This window comes from Equus asinus, chromosome 10 (assembly GCF_041296235.1).
Source record: "Equus asinus isolate D_3611 breed Donkey chromosome 10, EquAss-T2T_v2, whole genome shotgun sequence".
NCBI lineage: Eukaryota > Metazoa > Chordata > Mammalia > Perissodactyla > Equidae > Equus > Equus asinus.
Genome location: NC_091799.1, coordinates 30,903,703 through 30,925,890, shown reverse-complemented (window position 1 = coordinate 30,925,890; position 22,188 = coordinate 30,903,703). Strand labels below are relative to the sequence as shown.

Sequence of the window (22,188 nt, the reverse complement as noted above, 5' to 3'; positions counted from 1 at the left end):
TTCGTTTATATGAAATACAAACCCTGGCAAAATTAATCTGTGCTGTGGGAAGTCAGGATGGCAACCACCACTGGGAAGACAGAGAGTGAGTGGGAGTGAGACCAAAGGGGCTTTTTAGGGTGCTGGTCGTGTTGTTTCTTGATCTGAGTGTGAGTTACATGAATGTGTTTAGTTTGTGAAAATTCATCAAGCTCTATACTTACCTGTACCTTTTAGTATGTATATTATACTTTAATGAAAAGTAAAAACAAGAAAACCACTAAACTATTGTGAGTGCCTCCCAGGTAGGTACATGGCATTGTGCTAAATGCTGTGAAAAGCATAAAAAGAAATAGATTGGTGGTTGCCAGGAGCTGGGGGGGGGGGGGGGGGGACAACTGCTTGATGGCTAAGTGGTTTTATTTTGAAACTAGATAGAGGTGGTGATTGCACAACATTGTGAATGTGCTAAATGCCATTAAATTGCCCATTTAAAATGATTAATTTTATGTTCTGTGAATTCCATCTCAATTAAAAAAGAAAATTGGTTCACCAAATGCAGTGTGGTATTCTGGGTTGGATCCTCAAACAGAAAAGGACTTTAGTGGGAAAACTGATGAAATACAAATAGTTTGGCATTGAATTGATAGTTTTTTCTTAGTTTTGACAAATGTACCATTGTTATATAAGATGTCAACATGAGGGCAAGTTGAGTGATGGTTACATGGAAACTCTCTCCACTCTTTGCAGCTTTTCTGTAAATCTAAAATTGTTCCAAAATAAAAAGTTTATAGAAGCAAGGCTGCAGGCCCCTGAAATAGGAGCCCAGCTTTCATAAATTAGGGGTAAGATGTCGAGCAAGTTGCTTCTCTCTGATGAGCCTCAATTTCCCATTGGCAAAAATAGATTAGGCTGCAAAAGTAATTTTGCATGCGTGAGGATGGTAACCCCTCCTACCCTCCAAATCTAGATAAGAATGTCTGGGCATGAAGGGCTGTGGTTAAAAGGAGATGAGAGGGGGCCGGCCTGGTGGCACAGCGGTTAAGTTCGCATGTTCCGCTTCTCGGGGGCCCGAGGTTCGCCGGTTGGGATCCCGGTTGCAAACATGGCACTGCTTGACAAGCCATGCTGTGGTAGGCGTTCCACATATAAAGTAGAGGAAGATGGGCATGGATGTTAGCTCAGGGCCAGTCTTCCTCAGCAAAAAGAGGAGGACCAGCAGTAGTTAGCTCAGGGCTAATCTTCCTCCAAAAAAATAAATAAGTAAATAAATAAGTAAGTAAATAAAAAAAGATGAGAAACATTACCTTAGCCTAGTATGGAAGCTTCAAAATCAGTACTACAGGAATGATAGAGGGGTGGTTTGGAAAAACTGGTGGACGACCTCAAAGATTCTTCTCAGTTTTTTTTTTTTTTAACATTGGCCCGAGCTAAAGTTGCCAATCTTTTTTTTTTTTTCTACTTGTTCTCCTCAAATCCTTCCAGTATATAGTTGCATATTTTATTTAGTTGTGAGTCCTTCTAGTTGTGGCATGTGGGACACCACCTCAGCGTGGCCTGATGAGCGGTGCCACGTCCACACCCAGGATCCGAACTGGTGAAACCCTGGGCTGCTGAAGCAGAGCGTGTGAACTTAACCACTTGGCCACAGGGCCGGCCCCTCTTCCCAGTTTTTAAATTCTCTAGTTTTAAATCATAGCCCCCACTCTCAGGAAACATGATTTTTCTTAGGTAGTCAAAGTTGGCTAAGAACCAAAGCCATGTGGAAGGAGAGTTCTTTTGGGGCTTCATCCTTGGAGCCTTAGGTTGGAGTAGATTAGAATAGACAGTAAAGCAAGTCCTCCCTAAGCAAGCTTTGAGTAACAAGTTTAAGTCTGGATTTGACTTAATAGGAAGCAGTGAGGGACTCTGAAATAACAACGTTCCAGGAAGATCCACTTGGCAAGCAGTACACAGGGGAAGCCAAGGGAAGCAAAGATGAGGCAGGAAACTGGCCTCAGAGGAAGCCAGAGGAATCCAGATGGGACTTGAGGGCTTGGCTGAGTGGTGCTCTTGGGAATTTCAAGAACCGATGTTTCTGCCGTGGAGAAGGAAAAAGTCACTGGATCCAATTACTGTTGGACTTGTATCTTTGCGAAATGTTATTTATAAATCCGTGATTTGAAAAAGCTGTGGAGATAATATGGCGTTATAGTTGAGATCATGGAGCTAACACCAGTGCTCCTTCATAGGGTTGAAGAGTTAATACTTGACAGCATTTAGAACAGTGCCAGACACACAGCAGGGAGCCGATACATGTTTAGAATTGTTGAGCATCTAGTATGTATAGGGTGCCTGGCGGAGCCAGCAAAAGCTCTTGCTGTGGTTGAAGAGCAGCACCCTTGCCTGTGAACGAGCAGCACCTGCTGGTCATCCAAGGTGATGCAGGATCCCATATGTACAAAGGTCCAGCCTAGTCCACACCCCCAAAATTGCAGAGGGCATGATCAGTGGGTCCTCCCCCAAAGCACACTATAAACAAGCAGGATGAAACAGGAGTCATCACTTTTTAACAAGAATGTTCTTTATTTGTACAAAGCGTTATCATTTTGTCAACATTCTTCACTCATTTGTCAACAAACTTTTTACTGTATTCATTTAATGTATTAACAGTGTCAAACTACACCTTACTACCTGTCAACCTCCAAGCGCTCAACTTAGAGACAAACAAAAAAGTGCTTGGAGTACCAAATAGAAAGAGAAAAAAATGAAGAAAGTTCAACTGAGATGCCCTAGAAGCAGTGAAAGGGAGTAGCCTGCTGGGAGGGGAGGGCGGTTGGGGAATTCCTGAGCACCATCAGATTTCCTTTAAGGTTCAGAGAGGTTTACAAAACCATTTTTAAAAGACAGGAGATTAGAAGTAAGGAATCAGAGGAACCTGCCCTTTGGGATATTAAGCAGGTTATCAACGTTCCTGGATTGCAGAAGTGAGACAGAGAGAGAAAGTGGGAATGGGGAGCAGAGGAGAGGCAGAAGAGAGACAGGAAGCGAGAAGCACACAGGGAGAAAGTTGTACCCAGAAGAAACAAAGTTTGGAACCTGTCGTGAATTGGAAGAATGAAAAGCCGTAGTCACAAGTCTGGAAGGACTACAAGAGAAAGCCTGGAATTTTATACCTTCCAGGAGGTGACAATAAATCCTAAAGCTGTACAGTGGCAGGCAGTGAGGTGCATTTAAGACTAAACCATCTGTTTTTGTAAAGAGCAGGACACTGACACACTTGCTTGACTAATTCCACTCTACACTGCTGATTTAAAAGCATGTGTGCCCAGAGCACAGCCACCCCAGCAGGTCAAATGCCTACAGGCGATATGGAAGGGCTCCAAGCCAAGCAGATCTGTAGAAACCAAAATTCAATTAATGTTACTGTCAAGTGAAGAGACAAGAGAACAGATTTAATTGTTCTTTTAGTAGTTTCCTAAAGCTAACATTTGGACACTTGTAATAACTTGGTATTACCAAACACTGTATAATCAAACAGGCTGACCATGATCAAAGCCCCAATTTTTCCTGAGCCCTGACTGCCTCTGTGATCTGGAACACAGCTGGCAGCACAGAGTGATTACTTTTTTGGGGGAAGGAATTTCTAGAGGGGTAGAAGGGCACTGGGGATCAAAAACTGTCTAAACATATGTATATGTATGTAAAGAAGAGAGATCAAATTGACTACATTAGTCATTCAGAATCCCTCCTGCGAGAAAGTAACCTTCAGGATGGTTAAGTAACAGGATTCTGCTACTCAGATGCTCTGAGAGTGGCAAGCGCTGGTTTTGATCATCTTAGTCAGTTTCTATTTTGATCTTCTCAGGCTCTTCTGCCTAAGACTGCTCTGCCCAGCGGGGAAAAGCTTCGCGCGAACATGTACCATGTTTCAAGGTGGTTCCAAAGTGCCACAGTCTCGCCACCCTACTCAGTTGTCCACTTCCTCCTCTTCATTCTGTTCTTCTTCCTCCAGCCTTTCCTCGTCTTCATCATTGTCCTCATCCCTGCTCTTGTCTGGCTCTTCCGAATCTGTTTTTTTGTCTTTGTCCTTCTTCTTTTGCTCTGAAGCTTCCTTCTTGCCTTTCTGCTCCCTCCTATATGCTATGAGGAGGAAGGGGGAAGTTAGGAGGCAGGGCTGAACCAAACAGACGGCAGTAGCTAACTCCACTGTAAACGTGGAAAAGCTGACGCACAGAAGGAAAAATAACCTGCCCAGCATCACAAAACACATGTGAAGTGGTGCCAACGGAACCGGTTCTGAGCCACATCCAATATCTGCTTAAGGGACTTATAGGGACCCAAGCTGAGAAAGACTCAGGACCAGATGAGCAGGTCACATGGGATGAACATCTTCTACTTGGCTGAGAAAACGAAAGGGTTGTTACCTTCCAGAGCTTCTTTTAACGGGGTGATGAACCGCTGGAACTCCATCTCCTCCATGGCAGAGAGCACGTCACTGGCATTCAGTGTCTTGCGTTTCCCTTTCATCGCGAAGTTGTTGGCACTGAAAGATGAGGACATCAAGGGCCGTCAGAGGCTGTCAGAGCCTCTCTTGCTGCGTACGGAGTGGGTGGGACAAGGAGCACCCACAGGTGGAATGGGAAAGCCTAGGTCTTGGGTGCATGGATTTGGGTGACATGCTAAGCGCCCCCCTTCCCTGCACAAAAAAATGAAAGCGACGTTATTTTGCTGTTTTATCTTGCTTCAGAACTTGCAAGACACGGACGAGGGCTGCGAACCTCCCTCCACTGAGATGGGACATAATTGTTGGGGTTTGTGGGCTCCAGACCACGACCTCCGAGCCAGGGGGTCTCTCCGCGCCTCCCCCATGCCTCAGCCCCCGCTGAGCTCTGGCTAGCTCCGCCCGGCTCACCAGGACGTGGCGTACAACACGAAGACGCTGGCGGCGCGGGAGATGGCGCTCCGGGCCTCCTTGGAGATGTTGACACCGTCCGGGAGCTGGGGGGAGAGCTGGGGTAAGCAAAGCTGCCGGCCCAGGACCTGCTTCCCCCGGCCCGCTCGTCCGCCCCGCCCTTCCGCCAGCCCGAGCTGCTCACCGCCTCCTTGATGATCCTGGTGATGACGGCGTTGGGGAGATTCAGGTCCTCGGGTCTCTCCGCCATTGCCGTCACCGGGGCTCTAGCCTCTGTCTCAGGCCTCCTCTTCAGGCTGCTACGGCGTCCGGACTTCCCGCGTCGCCACTGTCTGACCCAACAAGGCTTCCGTCCCGCCTCACGTTGCCCACTCTGTGTCCCACAGTGCCCCGCGCGCCATACCTTGCCTCCTCCCCCAGCCCCGCCTCCGCCTCAAGTGGCCAGTGCATCCGAGCTTTCTGCGCCACTATGGTTTTGGCCCGCCGAGGCTTATGTCTGCTCCCATCGGCACCCGGCGTCCCTTCGCAAGCTCGTTTGTCTGCCTCACACCACCAAGAAGTCTGGAGCGTTCCCCTCTAATTAAGTATGGCCCACTGGGGCTTCCGTCCCTTCCCCATAGTGCTTTGCGCCGCTGCCTGGCGACGGCGCAGCCTGTCGGCCTGCGTGGGAGACGAGGGCGTGGACTGAGCCGGCGGGGCGGGGCTCCCTCGGACGAGGGGCGGGGCCTGTCGGACGGGCCCCCGCCGGGAGCGGCGTTTTGCCGGTGGGCTTCGGCTTCTTAGCTGTTTGGTATCTGCTGTGGTCCGGCGGAACTAGGGGCCTCCGTGGCCGGGTTCTTCCACTTGCCTTTTCCGGAACGAAGGGGGGAGTCTTTTTTCCAGCTCTACCGGATCTGATGTCCATCCATAATCTTTTCATCCCGCCCAATTCTATAATAATCTTGTTAAGGATGACTGTTTCTTAGAATCTTTGAACGCAAACTCTTGCCAGCAGAGCGCTGATGCTGGCGATACAAAGATGGGCATGACTAGACCTCGGGGCTCCATTCTGGCTGGTCAGGTAACGAAAGGGCAACAAGCAGCCAGTTGTAAGAATAACGTCACATGACGTTCGCTTTCAAAACCAAACCCTGTTAAAGTTGTATTTAATTTTTTAGTTCATTGAGTTTTGTTCACCATACATCTTTCCCAGTCTAAAACATTACCGTGGTTTTGCAGTGAGTTTTTAAGTTTATCATTTTCATCTTATGTACGCAGAGATTGTCGTCACTCCCACTGAGTACTAACCCTTGTGTTTTTCTGGAACCATGTTGTCTCAAGTCACCCTTTCATTTTCCTGCTTTTGATAGAGACATGAGTACAGAGAAATATTTCCCCATTACGAGAAAAACAGCGAATGTGATGATAAATGGCCGCCGAAACGGCTTCAGTTAGAGGCTGTAGGGTCTAGTGGGGGACTCTCCACTTGGATAGAACAGACCTGGTTTAAAGATGTCAAGAGATGCTCAGTTTCAGCCAGTTGCTGCCTAGTTGGAATTGGGCCTCTGTGTTAGCAGATATTTTGATCTTTAAGAGGAGGCAGAAGTCTGGACGTTATGGACTATATTTCCATTTTAAAATAATGGCTTAAAGTGCAGGCCAGACAACACAAATCAAAGGCCAAGTGCAATCCCAGGCCAGTAGTTTGCTAGCTTTGGTCCACAGTATAAGCTCTTTAGAACAGCAGCTTATTTTGTTCATTCATGTTCTCCGTGCCCTTAACAGGTCCCCTCACATATTTGGTAGTCAGTAAACGTGCTGGATAAAGAAAGAAGCCAGGGACACCGTCCTTAAAAAGTTATTAGGGATCAGGTGGTTGTGATTGCCTAAAACATTTCTAGAGAGAGAAGGATGATAATATGTATTGGGTCTCTATTACATATCATACATAAAAAATACATTATCTCATTTAATGCTTCTACAGTCCTGCTTAGGGATTTCCCCTCACCTACTTTATATGAGGACACAGGCTGAGAGAGGTGAAGTCACTTGCCCGAGACCATACAAGCCAATCAATGAAAAGCCAATGGCCTCTGAAGCAACTGCAAGTCTACTGACTTGCTGTTTGAGCAAATCCATTCATTTCTGATGGGTATTTTAGCTGCTTGTATGAGAATTGGAGCATTTGAAAAATGAACCATGTCTTCCAAAGGTTTGAGCCATGTAAAGCACTTCTGTGACATTAATTGTAATTTGATAAGGTTTTTTGGAGATGGTGGCATCCTCTCCCTAATGATTAGTGAAGGGGAAAAGGAAAGAGTGCTAATGTTTATTTTGAACTATATGCCAGACCTTTTAATATCCATTAACTAATTTTTTCTTCCAAGTACTTACTTTCCAAGGATTTAATTAAGTGCTAAGGACATCTTGATGTGCTATAGAATATTTATTAGATTAGGATCTTTTGACAATAAATATGGATGAATTCAAAAATAGAATACATATGTAAATTTAAAATAATATCGTACATTTATAAATACGTTAACTAATTTTTGTAAGGCCTCTGTGAAATAGGCTTATCCTCATTTTACAAATGAGGAAACTGAGACTCAGATTGGTTAAATCCCAGGTCACTCACCTGTTAAACAGCCAATCAGAGGACCTTCTGAAGTCAGTCTGCTGACTCTATTTCATGCTCAGAAGTTTTCATACTTGTTTGTTACCTAGTTCATCATTATCCTGTGACCACCATTAACCTATATGGGTTCAATAGAAATATTTTATGCTTTGAGTCCAAAGTAAGATCTGGACTGCTTGGCTAATGTATAATACTCCCTAAATTATGTGGCGGTTGTTGTTTCTCCAGAGGGCTAAAAAGCTGCGCGATTGGCTTTACTCCTAAACCATTTGTAGCTATGGACTTGCCAGATGAAAGCCAGTGGGATGAAACCACTTGCAACTTGGCTGTTTGTCCGCATCCACAATGCTGGGCAACTATCCGCCGCATTGAGAGAGGCCTCCCTCGAATCCTGGGCGCCCCCTGCAAAACTCTTCTGGATGTTGAAGGTGAATTAGCCAGTCCTGTGTCCTTCCTTACAAGATCCTTGAACTGTTTCTGTTTAGCTGCCTTTTGATGTATCTGTTCTGCTTTCTCAGACAAACTCCCTGTGGTCACCATTGTAAACGTCTTAGATTCCTTCTTCCAGGCCAAGAGACTTGCTCATTGTCCTTCCTCAGGATTTACTTTCACCGAGGCTCGCTCTTTATTGTCTCGAGGCTCAAGGTTTGACTCCAAATTGCGAGGCAGGTAAATTACCATGGAATCTTCCTTTAAGAGCCTACTATGTCAAAATTCTGGGTTGACTTCCTTTACCCATGTAGTAGACGTTGAGAAAGCTGGATTAAAAAGAAGACACCAGTTCAACTAAAGACGTAGTGATGAGGCAGTGGGAAACAAAAAGAAAGCATTCTTATTTGTGTTGTAGGAGTTGGTTAAAATGGAGGGTGTATATAGCATAGCAGAGTACGGTAGACCGAGTGGTTTAAACAACAAATTTATTTTCTCATAATTCTAGAGGCTAGAAGTCCAAGATTAGTGTGTTGACAGAAGTGTTTTCTTCTGAGCCCTCTCTCCTTGCCTTGTAAGTGGCCGTCGTCTCCCTCTGTTAACTTGGGCTTCCCTCTGTGTGTGTCTGCGTCCTAATCTCTTATAAGCACACCCGTCATAATGGATTAGACACCACCTATATGACCTCATTTTACCTTAATTACCTCCTTAAAGACCCTATCTCTAAATACAGTCGAATTCTGAGGGATTGGGGGTTAGGACTTCAACATAAGAATTAGGGGGGACACAGTTCGGCTCATAAGAAGGAGTAACTCACCATTTTCTGTAGGCCATCAGAAAACTGTGTCCACACATGCTGTCTCTCTTATCTTTTATTTTTAGGGATGAAACCATTTGTAAGCTCTCGAAGGCAGAAGCAATGGTTTCCTTTTGACTCTCCTGCAGGGTGTAGGCCCCCTATTTAGTGCTTGCTGATAGAGGAAGCTAAGGGAGAGGTGTCTGTGGAAAACGTAGACCTTTAGAATTCGAAGACCCTGTTGCCTGGAACCAGAGCACTAGTGGTGGCCCTTGTGCTGGTTTCTTTTCTCCTGTTCGATTTAAGCAGCCCTTGATGATTTCTGTTAGGCTAAAGATAGTATAGGAAAGGGTAGGACTACTTTCTGGTTCTCTAGGACTTGAACCCTGGGAAAACTGGTTTCTCCCAATCAGGGCCTTGAAGGCAAAGACCATGACATTATGGTCACTCATTGAATTCACAAGTATATCCTAGTCGAGGCCACTTTGCTGGGGATATAGCAGTAAACAAGATACGGTCTTTACCTCCAAGGGGCTTTGAGCCTATTTGGGGTGGCAAAGAACCATCCAGTGTGATAAGAGTGTTGAGAAGAGTACCCCTTGGGGGATTGGAAGCACTCAGGAAGGGTTCCTAACCCAGTGGCCTGTCTTCTGTAGAGGTGCCATCTGTGCCTAGACCTGAAATTAGAGTACGAGTGAAGTGGGGGTTGCAGGTGGGAGGTGGACAGGAAGAGAGTTCTAGACTACAGAAGTAGCACGTGCAAAGGCCTGGAGGCAGGGGGAAGTTCTTTAGCTATCAGGAAAACAGTTCATTGTGTCTGGAACATAGAGCAGGAATGGGAGAGTGGTCAGAGATGAGGCTGGGGAGCTGGAGTAAAAAGCAGGGGCCTATATCACACAGAACTTCATAAATCAGGCTAAAGAACCTCTTTGCAATATTTATTCATTCATACATTTAACATGTTTTAAAAAAAATAAAATAGCGAGTGATATGAAAATGTAAAGGGACGGTATTTTTTTTATTGTGGTCACTACGCATAACATAAAATTTACCATTTTAACCATTTCTTTTAAGATTGGCACCTGAGCTAACATCTGTTGCCAATCTTTTTTTTTTTTCCCTTCTTCTCCTCCCCAAAGCCCCCCAGTACATAGTTGTATATTCTAGTTGTCGGTCCTTCTAGTTGTGGCATGTGGGATGCCACCTCAGCGTGGCTTGATGAGTGGTGCCATGTCCTCGCCCAGGTTCCAAACCAGCGAAACCCTGGGCTGCCGAAGTGGAGCACACGAAACCCAACCACTCGGCGGCGGGGCCAGCCCCATTTTAACCTTTTTTTTTTGAGGAAGGTTAGCCCTGAGCTAACATCTGCTGCCACTGCTTCTCTCTTTGCTGAGGAAGACTGGCCCTGAGCTAACAGCCGTGCCCATCTACCTCTACTTTATATGTGGGACGCTCACCACAGCCTGGCTTGCCAAGCGGTGCCATGTCCGCACCTGGGATCCAAACTGGCGAACCCCGGGCTGCCGAAGTGGAACGTGCACACTTAACCGCTGTGCCATGGGGCTGGCCCGCATTTTAACCATTTTTAAACAATTTAGTGGCATTAAGTACATTCACAGTGTTATGCAACAATCGCTACTATCCATTTCTAGAACTTTTTCGTCATCTCATATGGAAACTCTGTACCCATTAAACAATAACTCCCCATTCTCCCCTCCCTTCAGTCCTGGTAATCTCTGTACTATTTTTTGTCTGTATGAATTTGCCCATTCTAGGTACCTCATATAAGTGGAATCGTATAATATTTGTCCTTTTGTGTCTAGCTTATTTCACATGGCATAATGTTTTCAAGGTTCATCTATATTGTCGTATGTATAAGAATTTCATTCCTTTTTAAGGCTGAAAAATATTCTATTGTATGTATGTACCACATTTTGTTTATTTAACATGTTATTGAATATTTACATCAAAGGTACTTAATAAGTTTTATTGACGATGATGTAACTCTCTGTAATTGGAGAGAGAGCAGCATAACCTATGAATTCAGTTTGATGCAACAAATAGTTGTGAAGCTTTGGCCATGTGCAATGTCTTTTTGGGAGCTCTTCTAGGAAAAGCAAATAAACAAAACTTAAGGAGATGGTGAGACCCTACATTCATTTGGTCAGTATTAAGCCCAAAGTTTCCTGTACAGCAGTAGACGGCTTTTCCTCATAGCACTAACTTTATCATCCCAATAAGTCTCTTGTGTCTGTTTCATCTTGGAAACTCTCATTTTTTAGGCCTCGGAAGGCTTTACCTGGCAAAGATTTAATTGACGATACTAGTAGATCTCTTGAAAGAAGTCACGGATTAAATAAGGTACTTCCTCAGCATTTTCTCTTTACTAGTGGGAATAAAATATTTGCCTGTATTTGTCTGTAATCTGAATAATGATGATGAGCACGATGATGAGAACTATCTAATATTGGGCCCTTGCTATATGCCGGGCACTGTGCTAATGCCTATACATGCTCTACTGTTTCCAGAAATCCCAGACATAAGTGGGATTGACTTGGGGCAGCTTGGCATAGGTAAGAATTTCCTGTCTCTATACTACCTAGAGCGTGTCCATCTCATGCTACAGGGAAATTAGGATGCTGGAATGTCAGACCTAAAATGGCCTTAAGGTCATCTACTTTGGTCACTTTCAAACTTTTCTAGCTATGACCTACAGAAAGAAATACCTTTTACAATAAAATATCATGGAACAATCTTTGTTCTAACTTTGGTGATGTACTCTGATATTTTCTGTCCCATTCTATTTTATTTGACTTCATTTTTAAACAATGTAGGCTGCAATTCATAAAATTTGTTTTCCTGACCTATGAATATGTTGCAGTTGCCGCTTGGAGAACATTCCTGTGGTCTATCTCATGTATCCTGCAGTTGAGGAAACTGAGGCCCTGATAGGAAGTGATTTGCTAAAGCACATAGCTAGTTAGGGGCAGAGCTAAATTCGAGTTTAGGAAGAAAAACCCTTCTACTTATCTACAATAAAGAGAGAGTTACTATTCTTTGTGGTCCTGCTGGATGCCTTTTATTTTTTTCATGAGATCCTTCACTTGTCAATGTCGTGTGCTGGAGAATGTAAGGGACTAAGAGAAGGTAGATGGGTTTGGGTGAAGGAACAAATAACTTACCCCTTTGACCTCTTTAGAACAAGAGAGTTAGACCAAATTAGTTTTAAATTAATTGTTTGAATAGATAATACATGCACATGGTTCTAAATTCAAAAAGTATAAAAGGGTTTACAGTGCAAAGAAGTCTCCCCTATTACCCCAAGCCAATCAGTTCCTTTTCATGGGGACAAACTTATTTTTTTAGTTTTTATTTTTTAAGATTTTATTTTTTTCCTTTTTCTCCCCCAAAGCCCTCCGGTACATAGTTGTATATTCTTCGTTGTGGGTCCTTCTAGTTATGGAATGTGGGACGCTGCCTCAGCGTGGTTTGATGAGTAGTGCCATGTCCGCGCCCAGGATTCAAACCAAAGAAACACTGGGCCGCCTGCAGTGAAGCGCGAACTTAACCACTCGGCCACGGGGCCAGCCCTGGGATGAACTTATTTTTAACAGTTTTTTTTCCTTCCCTGACTCCTACCAGGGATATAGACTAGATGATTTATAAGGTTTCCTTGAGCACCATGTTCTAGTATCCTAAACAGCTAAATATGGAAAGAGTTAGGACTGTAACTTTTATGTGGATGCCTGTAATTGTAGACAGGCTATGAAAGTAGAAACCTTGCTTCTGTCTTTATCAATTCCCTCCCTGCTCCCAAATTGTCCTGTATCATCTGTGTGGGATCTAAGTCTTTGGAGTGGAGGGGTCAGAATGAGTAGTGTTCCCTTAGGTAAGCCCCAGGGTACCCTCATATGGGATAAGGTTGGTAGTTGCTAAGTGCCACCGTAATGTCACAGGGAGGCAGGGTGACTGTTCACTTACAAATGCTCACTCTTGCAGAGTACCTGTACTGATAGCTTCGTTCTTGGGAGAGTATTATGAAGATGTTTTGGGGATGGGAAATGTCTTTTTATCATCTTCTGAGCCACCATACCCTTTTGGTTAGCATGATAATTCAGTCCTTAGTCTGCTACTGAGTACCATCAGGAGCTGGTAGCTTCCAGCTATACATAGGCCTTATATCTTTCTCTTAGCTTTCAGTGCTGAATTTGAATAAGATAAAACTTCCCTGCCCTCAAGATGTTAGAAACATGGTTGTAATCTGGGTCCCGGAAGAACCAGAGAAGCATGTAACGTGAGTATCATGTCTGGGACTCAGGTGTCTTCAACTCTGGCGTTCTACGAATCCCTGCTGTCCTCTGTAGGCCTCCTTTCTGTGATCTTTTTTAGCTACCTCATTGCAAGCAGCAGGAGGCCAAGCAGAGAAGGTCCTAGCCTCTTGCATTTGCCTCCTGCTACACTGGAGTTCTATTTTAATGCACTTTGACATTGATGCTGTGGGACTTCTCTACATCACGTTTTACATGGCAGTTAATAGCATACAAGATAGGAGCCAATGTATTTGTGAGGTTTGATTAAGAAACAAATGCTTTCTGACTATCTGTTTTTCTTATTAGCCATCAGCAACTAGTGCAAAGATTTTCTTTTTTTTTTAGGAAGATTAGCCCTAAACTAACTACTGCCAATCCTCCTCTTTTTGCTGAGGAAGACTGACCCTGAGCTAACAGCTGTGCCCATCTCTTCCTCTACTTTATATGTGGGACACCTACCACAGCATGGCTTGCCAAATGGTGCCATGTCCGCACCCGGGATCCGAACCAGTGAACCCCAGGCCGCCGAGAAGCGGAACATGTGAACTTAACGGCTGCGCCACCAGGCTGGCCCCTAGTGCAAAAATTTGCAGTGATGCACAGGAGTGTTTGGTCTCAACCCCAAGGCCGAGCACAGCGGTCCAAAATGAATAGCATATAGAACTTGTGTGCTGGGGCCGGCCCCGTGGCAGAGTGGTTAAGTTCTCGTGCTCCACTTTAGCAGCCCAGGGTTTTGGCTGGGCGCTGACATGGCACCGCTCATCAGGCCATGCTGAGGCGGTGTCCCACATAGCACAACCAGAGGCACTCACAACTAGAATATACAACTATGTACTGGGGGAGCTTTGGGGAGAAGAAGAAGAAGAAAAAAAAAGGTTGGCAACAGATGTTAGCTCAGGTGCCAAAAGAAAAAGAACATGGGCCAGCCTGGTGGCACAGTGGTTAAGTTCACATGTTCTGCTTTGGCGGCCCTGGGTTTGCTGGTTCAGATCCCGGGTGCAGACCTACGAACTGCTTGTCCAGCCATGCTGTGGCAGGCATCCCACAGATAAAGTAGAGGAAGATGGGCATGGATGTTAGCTCAGGGCCAGGCTTCCTCAGCAAAAAGAGGAGGATTGGAGGCAGATGTTAGCTCAGGGCTAATCTTCCTCAAAAACAAAACAAAACAAAACAAAACACCCAAAAAAGAAAAAGAACTTGTGTACAAAGCAGAGCATGACAAAGATCATTTGGCAGAGGCCCACAGCCTTGCTAATGTTGAGAGCTGTTGGAAGAAAGTGTTCTTTCGTGACTGCTGAGGCTTTTAGATTCTTGTTAAGTGACTGTTTAGAGATGATGAGACTTAAGAATTTTTCTTTTCTCTTCCTTTTTTTTTAATGATCCTGTGAATGCCTCTTTATATATGCATTTTTGTGTGTATGTATATGGTATAAACAAAAATCCCCTAAGAGTTTCTTTCCTTTCATGTAAAAGAAGCCCAGAGGTAGGTGGGACTGGGCTAATATGCCAGCTGCATGAGGTCATCAGAAACCAGAGCTCCTTCTGGCTTTTTGGGCCATCAGGCTTGGCCCATGGCTTCCATCTTCTAAAGTGCTTAATGGGCGCTTTTAAGGTCTAAGCCGACTGCTAGAGCTCCAGCCATCATGTCCATGTTCCACGCAAGAAGAAGGAGGAAGAGGACAGAGCAAAGAATTCTTCAGGACCTCTTCTGTGCTAAGTAGTGAGAATTCAGCGGAGAACCAAATAGACTTGGTCCCTGTCCTCCTGGAGTCTTCTGGTGGTGGTGGGGATTCAGACATTACAGACACACCTAAGTGTATAATTACCAACTTGGATTAATGCTGTGAAACTAAACAACTGGATTTGTGAGAGAATGGTGGGGAAGCTAATTCGGATGTGAGGGTGTGGGGTCTTGTTTTCAACAGTCTCTGGGTGGCAGGTGCCGCTGGGCTCCCAAGCAGCCATCTTTAAATACTGAATAGAAAAAAGTCTGCATGGTTGTCATTCTCAAATATCCTTGGTGTTTCTGTTTGAGATGTCTGGGGATAATTGTGGTTATTCTTGTTTCAAGTCTAGCTGAGAAGAAGCATACTGTTCCCAGCCTGGATGGGGAGAAGAAAGGAAAGAAATCTACAGTGGTAAGTTGGATGTTTCAGCCAAATCTTTATGATATTACTCTGTAGCGATTATTTTTGTTTTCCTTTCAGATAGCTTCCCCCTTCTCCCATTTTCTCTTTAAATGAACAAAATCTGCAAAAGAAAATCCCTCTTAAGGAATAATTACCATACTATTTTCTATCCAGAGACTCTTTTTCTCTCCCTCCTCCCTGGAGGAGGGTGAGGAGCAGCTGGAAGAGCTGTTAGGAGGAATGTTGGGCTGCAGGGGGAGTTTTCGGTCAGTTAAAAACTAATTTCCAGTGTGATGGGAATAGAGTTTCAATGGACTCGGAGTTCTAATAGACTTGGGGGTCTAATTTGAATTCTACCATTTATTGGGTAAACGTAGCCTTGGGTAAGTCACAGAGTTGGAAAGTTGCTGGATCCCCAGCCCTAACCTTGTGCCTGGCAAATAGTTGGCCAATAAATATTTGTTCATTTTGTTCAGTGAATAAGTGAATAACCTTTTTGGGAAACAAGAAACAAAACAACTAATCTCCTTAAGACGTGAATTCAGCAATAGGGCTCAGGAGCTAGAGAGGGAAAAATGTGGTGGCCCTCCCAGTGCAGGAGGAGGGGTGGGAGGCTGCTGGAAACAAGGAGTTTCACATGCCAGGGGTGTGTTGGGAGGCTGGAATGTTGGTGGAAAGAAGTGGCGTTGAAGAGAGTGCTTCTGGGAGTTCTTTCCGTTGTTTCTCTTCCAGAAAGACCAGTCATCTCCGGTTCACTCTGGAAAGCAGAGCACAGAAAGGCAGCTGGGGCCTCCGGGGATAAGTGTGCCTCCCTCCTCCCCCACACACTTGTTTGAGCAACTCAATTCAGAATTCACACCTTTCTGGAACCAACTCGACATGTTACCTCAGGAGCTGTTGAAGCAGTAAGCGTCCTTTAAGCCCGTGGGAGAGCCAGAGCACCTGCTTCTCTTTGAAGCTGAGAAGGGTCTAAGCAGTGTGCTTTCTGAGGGAGGGGAGAAAACCGTCACCCTGCTTCTTAGACTTACCAGTAATAGGCACCAATGATGTCAGCACCATTTATCAAGTCCTTACTCTCTGCCAGGCCCTGTGCTAAGTCATTTAAACCTCCACTAGGAGGTAGATGCTATTACTCTCTTCTTTTTATAGATGCTTTGTGGGTAAGTGGGAGGCAGAATGGATATGTGGTTTGGAGTGAGACAGCCTTTGAATTTTGTCGTGAAACTTACTGGCTTTGGGAATTTTGGTAATTTATTTATCCTCTTTAAGTTGTTTTCCTCATTAGCAAAATGGGCATGATAATACCTGTCGTAAGGATTCAGTGGTCTAAAGCACGTGAGCCTGACAGTCAACGCTTAGTCCATACAGCCAGAACTATCATGGCTGCGGCTGAAAGCTGGTACCACATGAGCGCCTGTTGGTACAGGCCTTTTCAGGCCCAAAGTGGAACTCTCTTCCAATGTGGAGCCCCTGTCATCTCTTTCTCCCCAGCCCCATTCTCCAAGAAGAGCTGTTGCTGACTGTCTGCCTATCTCTGTCCCCTTCAGCCTTTTGCCAGAAGAGAAAACTGTGCCTTGTCCAGAGATGAAGACTCAATTGGCCATGATGAGAAAGAAGGGTCCTTTGGAAAAGAGCCGACCTGACAGTGCCATTTCTGCTAGGATGTTTTTATCTGTACACCGCCTCACCCTACAAGTAAGAGCTGGGGAGCCTCAAGAGAGAGATGTCTGCATGCAGACCCAAACCCATCTCTCTTGGAGCTGGAAGAGTTGACTTTCTCTTTCTTCTTTCTCTTCAGTCCATCCACTCTGGACCCAAGCCCCACACAAGAACTGGGCTCTATTAAGTGAAAGCTAATGTATGGGGAGGGGTTTGAGGAGAGCAGCATTCTCTTTTTCTTCCACACATTGTTCCCCATACCTTTATCCCCTTCAAGAGCCCCGGAACAACGCTGCACACACTGGGTTCTTGAAAAGTGCTTGTTGACTAGAGGGATACGTACATTTGGGGGTGTATTTTGGGAAAGGGAAAGACCTAGAGTAGAGCTCTTCTTTTTTCCTCCAGAGACCAGCATTGAGATATCCTGGGCGTTTTAAGAGACTATACTATAACCTGAATACAGAAGGTACATTTTCTGGTGCTTCTAGATCTTCAGGTTCCATTCTCCCTTAGCCCACATTTCTCATACTTGATTTTGGTTCCAATTCAATTATGTGTGTGGCCACAGTCGTACAGGGTCACATGTAGAACTCAGAAAACTGCAATTTCAGGAAGCACCCCTGCCTGCCCCTCCCCACTCCAGTTTGGTCCTGACCAGAGAGAGTGTCACCATTGTTGAGCAGGGCACAGCAAGCAGCCCACAGGGAGGGCGGGAGCTGTCACAGAGAAGAGGATTGAGCTGGCTTTCTGGCCACCAGGTCACAGGAAGCAGCAGCAGTGGCAGCAACAGAGGAAGGTGAAGACACCTCCTAAGAAACAGGTAGAGTGGCAGTGAGGGGACCCCTAGGACTTGCTGGGACTGCGACAAGTGGGTGCAGCCTGGAACAGGAAGGGATGTGTAAGAGGTGGGGTTCTCCCTGTTCTCTGTCTGGTTATAGATACAAAGTTTCTGTCTGGTTGTAGATATTTACTTCCTTCATTTAGACTCTTTTTGAAAAGTTTTCTTCACTTCCAAAAGTCCTAATTCAGTTCCTCCTCCTGTGGGTTTCAGGAGGCTAAAAAGAAATCCACGAATGATCCATGGAGGCAGAACGCTTCACATAAACCTTCGGGTGCCATGATTTATGACCCACGCTATGGTAAGGAGAATATGGGTTTAGGAGTGACGGAATCCCAGGACGTAGCTAAGGGCCAGAAAAGCTGAACATGTTTGTCTTTTGGGGACCTGCCTTTGTCAGGCACTCAGAATTCTCCTTGGGATGCTTTGGTTTGGCTGGTCTACCATACGTTATCTGTCAGATAGTTCCTCAGCAAGTAAGCTGGCCAGATGTCTGCCTCCCATAGGGACTTGAGAGATGACCCCGAGCATGAGTCAGAGTCATTTTTCTTCAGGTCAACTTTAGAAAAGGCAGAGCAGTTTGAGCCTGAGGAGCAAGCCCAGGATACTGAACAGAAGACCCCGAGGGCCCATTGGCTAATGGGGCAGCGAATGGCTGGGGCCCCTCGCTAGAGCCCCAAGAGAACTCTAAGGAGGCCGAGTCCAGGGCCCTCCACTTCCCAGCCACAAGTCAAAGTCTCTGGAGCCTCATGTTGAAATCACCATACCATCTAGCCCATCCAGGAGGCAGCAAGCCACTCTTGATAGTGGTCCTTTTCCTCTAGTATTCGTGCTGGAGATGAGAATGGGTATCTCCCTTTTTGGAGTCCTTATCACATCTGAACTGAAGGATATGCTTGCCCCAGTCCCTCTGACGTTTCTCAGTTTGAGTACAGCATGGGAGGGAGGGAAAAAGAATCTCCCTAAACATTAGAAGGTGGTTCTGCCCTACTCAGTTTGGACATTGCTGACTATAATATAAAAATAACTATTTAATTATCAGAATTCACTCTCCAGCCCTGGGGCATTGGGAGGGCTCAGGTGAGATGTTTCCTGAGAAGGATGCTGCTCTCGTGGTTTATTTCCCATCCCACTGAGTGCTCTGATATCAACGATGTCCTCTAACCCGAAGATCTAAGAAGGTTCTTGACCTTCACATGGGAGGTAGACAGGACCAGGGCTGTGGCCCAGGGTGGGAGGTGACTTACCCAAGGTTAGCACCCATCCATGGTGATCAATACTCCCATGAGGCCCATTCCAGTGCCTTTTGTTCCGCTTCCTGATGTCTCCAGGAGGAGCAGTTTTGCTTGGGTGCCTGGTGCCCCTTTGACTCATGTTCTCAGAGCAGTGGCCTGTCCTCACTGAGTTGAGAAAGCCTTATGGGAGAGATGATTTTGCATTGGATCTTAAATATGTGTGAGAGTTTTCCCTATATGGAAGAGAATTCCTGGAAGTGGGAACAGTCTGTGCAAAGGCATCTTGGAGGAGCATGGCTGTTCAGGGAACACTGAGCAGTCCATTGTGACCGTGGGATTGGGTATTTAAGGGAGAGCGGTAAGTGAGGCCGGAGAGGTAGGCAGGGGCTTATATAGTCTGCTAAGGTGCTTGAGCTTTAATCTCCAGGTCAGTGGTATTCCACCTTGACTGCACACTGAAATCGACTGAGGAGCTTTTAAAACCCTAATACCCAGGCTGCACCCTAGACGTCCTAAATCAGATTTCTGGTGTAGGGACCCAGGTCTCAGGGTTTTTTAGAACTCCCCAGCACTTCTTGTGTGCAGCTGAGAACCCGTGCTGGTAGGGAGCCAACAGAAGTGGTGAGCAAGGGAGTTCCCTGATTGGCTTTGCCTTGTAGTGTAATACCTCTGGTGGCAGCTTGGAAGATGTTCGTTTAGAGAAAGGGAGACTGAGAGAGGAAAGAATGAAGGCATTTAAGGACTAGTTGGGGAAACAGCTGACACAAAAGAATCAGAACTAGAACTTTTTGGAGGCAGGGGTTTCATTGTCAGAGGCCAACATGGGTACTTTAGGGATGGTACAGGAAGCTAGGAGGAGTATTCATAACCTAGAAAGGTACAATTAAGGTTTCTTTTCCGCTGTGATGTGCAGGTACCTGCCCCTTAGGTTTCTTGGAGGAATCCTGGGTCTTTTAACACACGCTTTGCCTTAATCTCTAATTCTGTAATAGATGCACTCACAGTCCCAGGTGAACAGAATCACAAATAGAACTCAGAAGGCCTGGCTCCCTCTTACCTGCCTTGTCCTGCATGGGGAGTCACTTGTAGACGAGGGGTCAACCAGAAGCCCAACAATGGGATAGGAAATGCCAATAAGAAAAAGACTGAATTGACTTTGTGGTCACTAGGTCGCAGAACTCTACCAGGTCAGGAAAGTGACAAAAAGCAGCAGCAGCAGATGAAGAGAGAAGGTCCCACTTTGAAACGGGTGAGAGTGGAGGGCCCTGTTCCAGTTATCTGTTACTGTGTGACAGACCACCCCCAAGCTGAAACCCTAGTGGTTTGTTATTTCTCATGATTCTGTGGGTTGACTGGGCAGTTTTTCTGGTCTTGCTTGATGTCACTCATGCGACATCATTGAGTTGGAGGCTGGGCTGGGGCTGTTGGCCAAATTTCCTTCGTTCTCTTCCATGAGGCCTCTCCATGTGGCTAGTTTGGGCTTCTTGACTAATCTCATGAAAGCACCTTCTTAAGGGATGGGTCTGGAAGTGGAACAGTATCACTACTGCCACATTTTATTGGTCAAAAAAAATCACAAGTCCAGCCCAGATTCAAGAGGAGAGGAAATCGACTCCATCTCTTGATGGAAGGAATGGCGTGTACATACAGGAATGGGAGGAACTCTTGGCAGCCATCATTGGAGGCACTCTACCCTTAGTTGACAGCTGGGAAGGGGGAAAGTGAGTTCTGGCTTCATCTGGTCAGCCTGGAGGGCAAAGAATGTGTGATACAAGTGTCTCTCTTCAGTCTCAGGTGGTGGCATTTTTGTCCTGTCTTAGACGTTAATTTCTCCAAGAAAAGCATCTTTTAGAAAAATCCTTTGTTTCCTAAAGTCTTGATTCAAGTTTCCTTATACTCACTCTAATGAATTTCAGGGTTCCACAGAAAGACAAAAGATGGACCAGTCTGCAAACCCCCTGGAGTCCTTCCCCAGTAAGGAGAGTAAGTTATGAGGGTGGAGAAGCCGTAGTCAGTGACTGAGGATAGGGAGAGTTGAACCTGTGTAGACCAGGATGGTTCACCTCCCTGGAGGGCACAGTCCTCACCCCTCAGAAGGGTCCTAAAGACACCCCAGCCCTTCCTTTTCTGTCCTCCATTTGTCACAGTTGAGAGAAGGCCACAGGTGCAATTAACGACTGGGTCTTCTTTTAGATCCTGAATTATCCAAGACAGAACTCACTAATCAGCACATCAGTACTCAGATGGAGGTTGTGCTGGAAGCCCAAGAGAGGACCCCAGAGGACCTTTCAGCCAGTACGTCTGGAAGAAGCTGGAACCCTGAGCTCAAACTACTGAGGATTCTTCAGGGCACTGATGATGAGGACGAGGACGACCAATGTTCTGGGGCACAGAGCGAGCAGTCTCTGGAGGGATAGGCAGAAGGCATCGCCGGGGCAGCCTTATTCCGGAGCAGGATGCCTGCACTCCTGGGGACGACAACTTTGGACATAAGGGCAGAAAGGAGAGGGGAACTTCTGCTCCTTGAAGCCTTTACCAGGTTCTGACCTTGGGGATTCTGTTCACTTCTACTTGCCTCTAAAATAAGTCGGAAGAGAAAGCCCCACCCCTTTTAAACTTACATTGTTTCTCTTCCATTAGGGTCAGAATAATTTTAGTGATTAAACTCAGCTGCTGCTTAATCAAAAGACTCATTCTCTGTTGCTGGGAGGGGAGGAGAGATGTTTCTTGGTATCTGTTTGCTGGGTCACTTTTATCTCCCCTGTGAAGCCCTGTAAGGTTTTCAGTTATAGGAAAATGAGTTTGGCCTGTGGGAACCCCTGCTGTGTTCCTAGCTTTTCCTCTCTTTCTCTGGAAATGGTTTCTTTTGGGGATGGCATCCGCATCATTAGCAAATCATATTGATTGTGTTAATCTGTATATCTGTTACGTGTGATATTCCTGTGTAGGTGGTAGCGGACTTGTATTAACCTGAAAGAGTCTAAATCTCCGGTTTCTAATTTACTGAGTCTGCAGGAAAGTTTCACTGATGCCCATAAAGACTCAAGAGTCTCAGAGTTCCTTGAACTTGGTTTTTGGAAGCATTTTTTTTTCATGTTTTTGTCCTTAAAGCTCTTAATATAGAAAATTTTCAAAGTTACATAAAACTAAAAAGAATAATATCATGAAACGTTCATGTATCCAGTATCTTAGATTTGGGCCATAAGAGCCCTTGCCCTGGGCCCCGTGCCCCATGAGCTGGGGCAGTGGCAGTCAGGGCCCCAGCATTCTCAGCAGCTCTGCATCCAAGGTGAGCCTCCTAC

The 22,188-nt window shown here is 45.6% G+C and overlaps 2 protein-coding genes across 3 annotated transcripts; one reads left to right on the top strand and one right to left on the bottom strand.

The window, feature by feature from the left end:
* Positions 1-2,524: 2,524 nt before the first annotated feature.
* POLE3 (DNA polymerase epsilon 3, accessory subunit) lies at positions 2,525-5,585 on the bottom strand. Its single transcript, XM_014828014.3, has 4 exons — positions 5,058-5,585; positions 4,874-4,959; positions 4,386-4,504; positions 2,525-4,101 (listed from the first exon to the last, which is right to left on the bottom strand). The coding sequence occupies exons 1-4, from the start codon at positions 5,121-5,123 to the stop codon at positions 3,929-3,931; spliced, it is 444 nt and encodes a 147-aa protein (XP_014683500.1). The 5' UTR covers positions 5,124-5,585; the 3' UTR covers positions 2,525-3,928.
* Positions 5,366-21,565, top strand: C10H9orf43 (chromosome 10 C9orf43 homolog). 2 transcript variants are annotated; one of them, XM_014828010.3, is made up of 14 exons: positions 5,366-5,637; positions 7,719-7,918; positions 8,009-8,159; positions 10,998-11,076; positions 12,909-13,009; positions 15,097-15,163; positions 15,887-16,059; positions 16,702-16,849; positions 17,219-17,279; positions 17,572-17,633; positions 17,865-17,952; positions 20,056-20,135; positions 20,803-20,869; positions 21,080-21,565. In XM_014828010.3, the coding sequence occupies exons 1-14, from the start codon at positions 5,366-5,368 to the stop codon at positions 21,301-21,303; spliced, it is 1,773 nt and encodes a 590-aa protein (XP_014683496.3). In that variant the 3' UTR covers positions 21,304-21,565. The 2 variants fall into 2 exon arrangements, with proteins under 2 accessions (XP_014683496.3, XP_014683499.1); XM_014828013.3 differs by lacking the exon at positions 5,366-5,637 and adding an exon at positions 5,796-5,933.
* Positions 21,566-22,188: the final 623 nt, after the last annotated feature.